Source organism: Artibeus jamaicensis, unplaced genomic scaffold (assembly GCF_021234435.1).
Source record: "Artibeus jamaicensis isolate MK-2021 breed Jamaican fruit bat unplaced genomic scaffold, CSHL_Jam_final scaffold_660, whole genome shotgun sequence".
Classification (NCBI taxonomy): domain Eukaryota; kingdom Metazoa; phylum Chordata; class Mammalia; order Chiroptera; family Phyllostomidae; genus Artibeus; species Artibeus jamaicensis.
In genome coordinates this window covers 11,105,126-11,116,115 of record NW_026522052.1, presented here as the reverse complement: position 1 = coordinate 11,116,115, position 10,990 = coordinate 11,105,126, and the positions used below count along the sequence as shown (strand labels likewise).

At 38.1% G+C, this 10,990-nt stretch overlaps 1 protein-coding gene across 1 annotated transcript; it reads right to left on the bottom strand.

The window, feature by feature from the left end:
* Window positions 1-6,882: 6,882 nt before the first annotated feature.
* Window positions 6,883-7,824, bottom strand: LOC119053522 (olfactory receptor 8B12-like). Its single transcript, XM_037151135.2, has one exon. The coding sequence runs from the start codon at window positions 7,816-7,818 to the stop codon at window positions 6,883-6,885; it is 936 nt and encodes a 311-aa protein (XP_037007030.2). The 5' UTR covers window positions 7,819-7,824.
* Window positions 7,825-10,990: the final 3,166 nt, after the last annotated feature.

Genomic DNA, 10,990 nt, shown 5'->3' with positions numbered 1-10,990 from the left:
ATTTCACTTAGTTAAGCCTTCATTTGTTCATCTAATTTGTGACTAAAATCAACCAGTTCTGTGAGCATCCTGATCACCAGTGTTTTAAACTGTGCATCTGATAGGTTGGCTATTTCTTGGCTGCTTATAGTTATCAGCTCACGGGGTTTGAGTTCTTCTTGAGCCATAATGTTTTGGTCTGTTCTCACCTGTTACATATGACAAGTAGAGCCCTAGGTGTTCACCGGGGTGGGGCGATTCAGGTTGCTGGATTGCGACACTATATGTGCGGGCAAAGTCCAAGAGGGGCAATAGCAGTCTCCTCTGCTACTTTCCATCAGCTGCTGGGGCCTGCATGGTCTTTCTCACTGCTCGCTCCTTCACCTGGTTTATCTGTGAGCAAATGTGTGACCTCGGTCAGCTAGCTGCCCCGTGCCCTCACTGGGTCCGCCCTTTCTACCCCACACCTGGGATCTGCCAACTGCTGCCTGTGTACCTGGGTCTGTCAGGCAGATCTTTCCTCCCTGACCCCACGCTGCCTCTGGCTCCGGCCCTCTTACAGGTCTGGCTGAGCAGTTTGTCGTTGTCAGACTTTGGTATAGTACAATTTTCTGTGTTTTGGTTGTGTTTTTGTTACTAACACTTTGTTGTCTTTAAACTTGGTTGTGCAAAGAGGCAAAGTGTTTCCATCTTCACCAGAGGTCCCTGTTTTGGTTTGATTTTTTTTTTTGTGGTAAGATCACTTAACATGTGATATATCCTCTTAACAATTTGTAAGTGTACAATACAGTATTGTTAACTAGAGGCTCTGCCTCACATACCACATCTCTAGAATTTATTCATCTCGCATAACTGAAGCTTCATAGGCGTTGAAATTTTGGAGAGGGCATAACACCTTCAAATTTGGGTCAGACAGAGTGACTCCTTCCACCTGGTGGCCTGATGCCTAGATTTCAGGACAGTAATCAAGTCACATAAACATCAATGTGTGGTTGCCTCTCAAGTGCCCCCCGCTGGGGACATGGCTCACAACACAGGTGTGTGCCCTGACTGGGAATCAAATCAGCCACCCTTTGGTTCATAGTCTGGTGCTCAATCCACTGAGCCAAACCACCAAGTAAAATGACAACAAATTCACAACTATCAACAACTGAACATTTTTTAAAAATTAAAACAAAAACTAAGCAAACAATTAGAATAGGAAGAGAATCAGAGAAATGGACATCACATGTAGGGTTTTCAGTAGGAGTGGGGAGAGGGAGAATGAGGGAGGAAGGATACGGGGAATAAGCAGCATAATTGGTAGGCATAAAATAGACAGGGAGAGCTTAAGTATGGTATAGGAAATAAAGAAATCAAAGGACTTCTATCTACAACCAATAGACGTGAACAAAGTAGGGGGAGGCTGGAGGGTTTCGGGGTATATGGCACAAAGAATATAAAGGGGGGAAATGGGAAAACTTTAATAGCATAATCAATAAAATATATTTTTTAAAAAGGAAGAGAAAGTCACATAAATTGGAGCTGAACTTGGGGTCCAGGATGCCCGGAAAATCAGATGTGAAGTTTCACTGGCACCGAATGGTCAGGTTTTGAAATATAATTGCATCTGAATAGGGGTGTTATACTACAATACTGGGGTAGAAAGGGAGGCTTGGTCAAAAATTGCATAAATAATATACAAAAATAGCCACAACACTATGAATGCAAAGAAGAAATAAGCACTGGTCACTCTTCTTAATTTTGGACATAAAGGGGAAGGGAGAAGCAAAGGGAAATCCTAAGGGTAAAAGCAGACTTGCATGTTTAAATGTACAAGGGTTTGTAGAGACACTTAAAGATCTAAGAATGATGAGGAAAATTTGAGAGAACAAATTCCAAAGAAGATGGAAAGAAGTTGGCAGAATTCAACAACTATTCATGTTTTCAAAATACTTACTTTTGAATCTGGGAATAATTGATACTTCTCTAAGATGATGAAAAATATGTACGACTCAGACCAAAAGTCAGCAACTTAATTAGGAAATTCTAGAGGCATTCCCAATTATAACTAATAAAACCAAGATGACTACAGTATTTAATATTATTTATCAATGTATTAAATGAAGTATTAGAAAATACAATTATAGATGCAAATGGATAAGAGGCATGAAAATTACAGGGAAAGAGGTAAAATTATTTTTAATTATAAAATATGTTATTATATATTTGGAAAACCTGAAAGAATGCATTGAAAGAATTCTACAAATAATATTTACTTTACCAAGTATAAAATTAGCATAGAATTGATACATACAAATAAATAATAATATGAAAATATAATGACAGAGAAAACTCTTGGTATGGTTGCAAAAATAAAATAAAATTTCCATGCATGAATGTAATAACAATGTGCTAAAACGGACAAGAAAAACTATAAAACACTCCTAAAAGATACTGAAGTTGACATGAAAACAAATAGGGAGGTGTGCCACACTTGAAGATTGTAACTTACAACATCCAAAGATGGCAATTCTTCCTTAGTTTCCTTATAAACTTAAGATGCAATCAATAAATATGCCTTTAAGTTGTTTTTTAGAACTAGACAGATTAATTATAGAGGTTGGGGTTAAACATGAATAGCCAGGAAAACGGTAAGAAAAAGAACAGCACGTGGGAAGTTACCTTCAAGATATGAAATATTATAAAGCTTCTGTAATCCAAGCAGCATGGTATTGGGTTATGAATAGACTGACAGACCAATAGAACACAATGGGAAACAAGAAATAGCCCAGGTGCCTACGAAACTTTGTATAGAATGAAGGCAACAGCTCAAACCCATGGGGAAAAGATGGACTTTTTATAAATGGAAATATAATTACATGATGGTCTTCTGAAAAAATATATAGTTCCCTCCATGCTTCACATCATACACTGGTAAAATTTCTAAAATGACCAGATATTCATATTTAGAAAAATAAAACCATACAATCACATTATGATAATGAGTGACTTTCTTTATAACCTAAGAGGAGAGAAAGCATTTCTACCGATCATTAAGATACCAGAAATGTTAGAATATTAATACATTCAATTTAAAATTTTTATCATATGAACAGACAAGAGCCAAATCACAAATTAGAGAAAAAAATGCAACTTATACCTCAAAAAAAGCTATTATATTCAATATATAGACCTCCTAAAAATTGAGAAGGTCAAAATTCAGCAGAAACATGAGGAAAACATAGCAAGAGATAGTCTATAAAAGAAGTAATAATACCAACTACTGGTATTATAAATACCAGTATACTAGTAATACTGGTATTATAAATACTGGTATAAATACTGGTGGGTCATAAAATTCATGAAACCACCTCCCATGTTTCTTAAAATTAAAGAAATGCAAATTATAACAATACTGAAACACTGGTTCTCATTCATCACCACAGAAATTTTAAAAATTCTGGAACTATATTATGCTGAAGAGACTGTGACAAAGTACACACTCCCATTTATTGCTGAGGTAGAGAATAAATGTCAATTCCTCCTCCCCCAAAACAAAATCCATCACCAATACAATCCCAATCAAAATCGCAGCAGGTTCTTTTGTAGGAATTTACAAGCTAAGTCTAGAATTCATATGGAAATTCACAGGTCCTAAAGGAGCCAAAAAAACTTTGAAAGAAGTGAATGAAATTCAGGACTTAAAGTAACTGATTTCAAAAATTATCATAAACCTACAGTAATCAAAACTGTATGCTACTGGCATCATCATAGACAAATAGATGAAAACAAACACAAACAAATAGAATCAACTGATTTTCAACACAGGTAAAAGAACACTCACTAGACATTTATGAGCAAATATACACATACCCCAAAACCCCACTTTGGTCCATATACAAAACTTAACTCATATAATTTCCACATTACTCTTCTGGCCTCAGAAATAACAGTAGAACAGTAAAGAATTTCTTAAAAAGGATACAGCACTAACTATGAAAGGCAAAGTTGATAAGTCAAACTTCATTTAAATTAAAAATATTGGCCATCAAAAGATATAATTTAGGATAAGTAAGGCATAGTCTGGAGAAGATAGGGAGAGGAAGATGACTGTGTATGTATGAATGTATTATCCATGGATCCATATTTATTATCTACACATGCATCAACACAAACATGTACACTTCTATGGACTTACATGTGCATTTTCAAATTCCTTCAATACAATAGGAAAATAACTTACTACCCTATTTTTTAATGAGAAAATGACTTGAATAATACTTCAAAGAACATATCCAAATAGCCAGTAAATATGTAAAAAGATGCCCAACATCATTACTTATCAGAAAAATAAGTTGAACCAAAAAGCATTTCACTGTTCATACCAGAATAAAAATACATTCTTGCATTAGGGATAAAATAGGGATTAAATTAAAATACCAAGGCTTAACAAGAATGTAGAACAATTAGAATCCTTTACATCGTTGATAGCAATGCAAATTCAATCAAACATTAGAAAACAGTTATGCTTGGCAGTGATGTTTACAAAAGCTGCACATAAGCCTACTCTATTATCCAGCATATTCACATACAAGTATAATACAAGAGAAATGTTTGCTTATTCAATCAAAATACACATGGAAAATGTTTCTAAAGGCTTTATCAATAATAGGCAAAAGTTGGAAACTATCTAACTTTATTAAAAGGCTAAATAATTGTATATTCAGATGATGGAATACTACTCAGCACTATAACATAATGTACCCATACATACTGCAATTTAGATTTAAATGACAGGCTTTATGATGAAGAAAAGAAGGCAGAAACAATCCAGTACCTGTTTATATGAAGTTCAAGTACAGACAACACTCTACAGTGATAAAAGTCAGAACAGTGGATAGCTGTGGGAATCGGGTGGAGGGCAGGTTGTATTTATTGGAAACATGCAAGAGGAAACTTTCTAAAGTAGATGGAAGTGTTGTACATCTTGATCTAGGTTGTGGTTACATATTCATGTGCAAAAGTTCAATGAGCTCAACACTTAAGATTTGTGCACGTTGCTATATAAAAGTCAAGGCACAACATTTTCAAAAGGAGTTCTGGGTATTCTTTCATGACCTACATTGAACAGCATATTCAATACACCAACCTCAACTCCTAAATTTGAGGTTCCCTAAATTCAAACATGCACAGGGTCTGGCACAAAAAATACCCGTTTTATTACATAAAGATTTTTTATTACAAAATAATAAGCATATAATTCGGTAACATAACAATATCACACTCCACCACACCCTGTGAGAAAATGTTCACATTGCTGTCCATCTCATGTGAGACAGTCACATCCCCTACCAACCACATTCAATGGCACCACTTCTGCTTGACCCTGTATTTCATCTCATCTCAATCCTCCCTTTATAAGCTTATTCTTTTCTTTTTGGCAGCACTGAACAGAATCAAAAGGCAGAACTCAACAGTTATTCAAATTTCCCCTACATCCTAATGGAATGGAGTTTTCTAAGAAACAGCCCAGTAAATAAAAATAATTACCCCAGCACTTTATTTGTCATTACTTATCAAAAAAATTTCACCAATAATAGTGAGTTTTGACAAAAATTGTTCTTTTGATTTTTAATATAAAGCTCTATTTCCCATTTCACAATATGGTGGCTTTATGAACTTATCCTGAGACCACCACTTCTTACCCATATGCCTCTATTATTAGAATATGGAGGCTATCTGCAATGCCTGAAAATTCCATAGCAATTGCCTCTCCTAATAAGCAGCAGCTTGGTGCTGCCTGGCAGGTGAACATGTACCCAGGGCCAGCTACTGCTCTGTCACATACTCTAGACCAGTGTCATCCAATGGAAATATAATGTGAGCCACCTATAAGTTCTAAACTTTCTAGTGTATACCTTAAAAATAAACATTCATTTCAATGACATTTTATTTTAAAAAATATCCAAAACATTATCATTTCAACATGTAATCAAGAATTATGCATGAGATTACTTTTCATATTCTTCAAATATTGCATGTGTATATCACACTTATTTTGCTCACTTACAGTATGTCTCCATTTGGATGTCCACATTTCAGTTGCTCAGTACCCTACATGACCAGTGACTACCAGATCAAATAGCATAGCTCCCAATGACTTTGGACCACAACCAAGATAACCCTTGAAATGAGACTCCATATTCTGTCTCAGCCTTGAAATAATATGATGCCTCCACTCAGCATCTTCCTACCCTATAAAATGCCATTTCTCTTCCCTGGAAGTCCTAATTCACTAACCCACGTCCCCGGTGCTCCACTTACCAAGTCAGTGGTCACCACACTTGCCTTCTGGGAAACCTAACACACTACCCATTTACATGCTAAAAAACTCCTCACACACTCAGCTTGTCATTTTGCCAATACCTACTCAACAAAATTTTTCTCCTCCTATTCACTTGTAAAATGTGATGTATTAAAATTGTTTGTGCAAGTAGCATGAAATTATGGTCAATCCATTTTTAATTTAGATGTACAAGGTCAATTAACATGTGAAATAACATCTTCCAAGAAAAAGATGATGCAAGAAAACATGGCCTAAAGGAAAACAAACTGAATTGAGATTCAAGTTGGGATTTCAGTCCCAGCTCTGCCACCATGTAGTTTTTTTACATTTTTGGACTAGATGAAATGATTCTGAAGCCCCATTCAATACTGCATACTGTATGATTGCAAAGACTATTTCATAAAATAAAGAAGGAAGATTTGGGGTGATGGTAAGAGGAAATAAATCCATTTGGGAAAGAGTTAAAATTATAGAATACAAAAGCATGAAAGTTGAAATCCTTAATGATGATGATGATAAAATAACAACACTCTAATTTAAAATTTCTCATCCCTTTTCTTAATTTCCACATTGTTTCAAGAGAAAATTATTCTTCCCAAGGTTTTCTTCATGGCTAATTTGACATCCTTGTTCCTCAGGCTGTAGATTAGTGGGTTCAACATGGGAACCACAATGGTATAGAACACAGTACAGACTTTGTCCTGTTCAAGGGGTAAAATAGCAGGTGGTTTAAGGTAAGCAAAAGCTCCTGAACCAAAGAAAAGACAAACTGCAATTATGTGAGAACTGCAGGTACTAAAGGCTTTGGATCTACCCTCAGTAGAACTAATGTGGAAAATGCTGGAAAGAATGAACCCATAAGACAGAAAAATGGTCACAATGGGCACCCCAATGTCAATGGCCACAAGAGTAAAGAGCACCAGAGTATTCATGTAAGAGCTATTACAGGAGAGCTCAAGGAGGGGAAGGATGTCACACATATAATGATTGAGAAGGTTTTCTCCACAAAAGGTCAGAAACAGCACATTACCTGTATGCGCTATAGCCCCCAAAAACCCCATCCCACAGACACCCAGCAAAAGAAATACACACACCTGAGGAGACATGGTGACCGTGTACAACAGTGGTTTACAGATGGCCACATAGCGGTCATATGCCATTGCTGACAGGATGAAGCATTCAGAAATGATAAAGAAGGAGGAGAAAAAGAGCTGAGTCATACACCCGGAATAGGAAATGATGTTCTTCTTTGAGACAAAACTCATCAGCATTTTGGGGCTGATGGCAGAGGAGTAACTGAAGTCAATGAAGGACAAGTTGAAGAGAAAAAGGTACATGGGAATATGAAGGTGAGAGTTCAGTCCAATCAGTATTATCAAGCCCAGGTTCCCTACTATAATGACCACATAGAAGCCTAGAAACAGGAAGAAGAGAGGGAGCTGGAGTCCTGGCTGGTTTGTTAAGCCTGCAAGGATAAACTCTGTCACAGAGGAGGTATTATCTGCAGCCATCCTCCTCTGGGACTGCCTGGGATGAAAGAGAAGAGTTACTCACACACAGAAAGAAAAACAACTCACTCCTGAGACTGCAGTTTTAACAGGGGGGTGTGGAGCTTAGAGTTGAGATGGCATCTCCTTTCTGCATCTCTATTTTTATGGTCCCCATGTGTCTTCAACTGTTGGCTCCATTCTAGTAACTGTTGGTGGGTGAAATTTTCCTCCAGAGTATGGGCTCATCCAACTGAGGAGAAAGTCCACAAAGCTCAGCTGGGATGACCCTGCAACTTTGTAGTGACCCTCTTTTGGTACTGCCTGCCCTCTAAAGCTCTGGGCCAAGTTTTGTGTGACCTGGTTGGGCCCTTCTCTGCAGTGCTATTGGGAAGTAGAAGCAAGTGGCCCAAGACCTTCCATCTTTGGTCACTGCTGGTCAGAACAGGAAGGTGAGGCTGTGTTTCCCTGAGTCTTTAGCAGAAATGACTGTGGAAGTATTATGTGAGAATAATACTGCAGTAATAAGGTAAAGTTATTAACAAAACCTAGGAAAAAAAGAAACATTTGCTGAGCACTAACTATGCTAATGGCACTGTTCTAAGAGGTGTGGGGCATTTTAATTAAACCCATTGAACAGGTGAGGACACTGGCCACAGTCCCTGTCCTTCTAATTGGCATCAGGAGAACTCAGGCTGTCTGGCTCTTGGGTTCGAGCTTCATACCCTAACCACTCTGCTAGAGCACAGACCAGGGCAGGCAGGCACTCACACTCCTGCCTGCAGTCACAGTGCTGGACTCTGCTGGCACCCACCCATCTCTCTCATGGAGACCCACATGGCCCTGGTGAGAGGAAGGGGACAACTCAGAGCTCAGACTCCTCTGCTTCTCCCTCTCTACTTTAAAATTCAAGGCCTTTAGTTTGTCTTGGTTCTCCTGTTGAACTGAAGAACATGGTCTCTGACCTCCTTTGTCCTGAGCCTCCAGTTCAGCTTCCAGGAATGGAGTACAACTTTTATAACATCCGTGGATAACCAGAGACTGAAGAGTGTTATTCTGGACTAGGGATCACGGTGACCTAGTTACAGGAGCTCCCTCAGGATCCTTGCTCCCTAAGGGAGAAGAAATGTTTGTTTATGCCCTTGATGGTGCCTGATGCAGCTTTTAATGGCCTTTCCTTTCACTCAGTTTACATCTTTATAAGTACAATTAAGAACATGGTACTTGGAAAAAGATTTCTTGGGGTGAGTGCTTACTGTACACTGACCACAGTTATCTGACCCAGCGCCCTCATCTGAAAGATCCAAAGCAACGCATACATAAATTTACCATGGTTTTTCCTGAGAATGAGCTCATACAGTAAACCTATTTGTCTCCACTAATAATACATTGAAAGAAACATGAAAGTGTATTAAAGAAAAGGAAAGATAGGGAGTGGGACAGCACACAGGGGAGAGTGGCTGAAAGGGCAAGTGTTAGAGATTTCAGTTCAAATAGCTGAATGTGACAGTTGAGCAATGACTTGAGAGAGACCTGGAAAGACTAATAATAATACTCTAATGAAACGCTGGGTGTCATGGCTTAATGAAGTACCTTCCCCAGGCATCAGGGTTTTGCCCCGCACTTTTATACAGTACTTCAGCCCAAATTATCGCTGTGGGAAAGGAAATTCTGAACACATAAAGAGTGGAGGTAAGAGACCTTACTGAGGTTTTAGATAACCACAAGTCACACAGTGTAGATTTTTGGCTGAGACTGATATAAAGATTAAGAATATTTTAAGTGGCAATTTGTATTCAACACCGTTTGCCTCAGTAAACGGTGGCAAACCGGGGCATTTACATAGTAAGGATGGCAAATTTTGTATTCAAAAAACAAATCTCTATTTGGGGAAATTCAAGAGTTGCTTAGATGATGAGTTCTGTTTGTTTTTGGTCAGAGTTGAGGTCAGAAGTTCTTTGGGAGAAATTGTGACATCAGAACACAAAGGCAGAATCCATCATCTTCCCGGCAAGTAAAACTGAAACCACTGTACATGAGCCTGTGTGTGTGTGAGTGTGTACACATACAGCAGTGAGTACTTGCCCTCCCCTTAATAAAGCTCAGCAGTGATGGTGCCTCATCTGCCTGTTTGCATGGAGAACTGTCCACTGCCCACATGACACTAATGAATCCCTGTCCCTGTTCTCCATCCCGCTGCACATGTTGAAGAAATAGTGAAAAACAATCCATTACCAAGAAACTAAAGTAAGCATCACAAGTATGTTCTTCTTAGGATGCAAGGTCAAAACAGACCTTGGCGACTCACTACAATGTTCAGTTTCCTTTCAGAATCTCAGAGGGTTCTTGGAAGCATGATGCAACACCAGGAAAATTTCTTCTGAGATCTTTGCCTCTTCAGAGATGGTATCCATGGGAGCTTAAATTCCAATGCATCACGGTTTCATTTCAAGCAAAACAAGGCTTTTGTAAAGCTGTTTTTTAAATATTTTTAAATTTAATTATTGTTCAAATCCAGTTTTCTGTTTTTTTCTCTCATTTCAGCACACCTCACCAGTGCTCCCCACCTCCCTCCCATTTCCACCCCCCTTAGTTGTTGTCCGGTGTCCTTTATATTAGGTCCTGTAATTTTTTTCATTTTTTTCCTGAAATCCCCTCCCCTCTCCCCTCTGGTCATTGTCCCCCTGTTCTCTATTTCAGTGTCTTTGGTTATGTTTTACTTGGTTGTTTGATTTGTTGTTTAGCTTCATGTTAAAGGTGAGATCATATGGTATTGTCTTTCTAAAGCTGTTTTGACTGTTGACTTGCTCCTATACAAGCAAAGAGAAACAGAAATCAATATTCTTGATTAAGTTATTTTGTGACAGTTCTTTTACCTTCTTGGTTAAATTTATTCCTTGGTACTTTATTTTCTTCCTGGTTTAGTAAATGGGGTTTCTCCCCTAGTTTATCCTTCTGATATTTCATTGCTGGTGTACAAAAATGCCATCGATTTCTGAATATTGACCTTGTATCCCACTACTTTTCAAGATTCACTGATTGGATCAGGTAGTTTTTGGGTGGAGACTGTAGGGTTTTCTGTGTACACTGTCATCTCATCTGCAATAATGACAGTTTTACTTCCTTCTTTTCAATTTGGGTGCCTTTTAGAGCTTTTTCTTCTTGTCTGATCCCTGTGGCTAGAACTTCCAGTAAT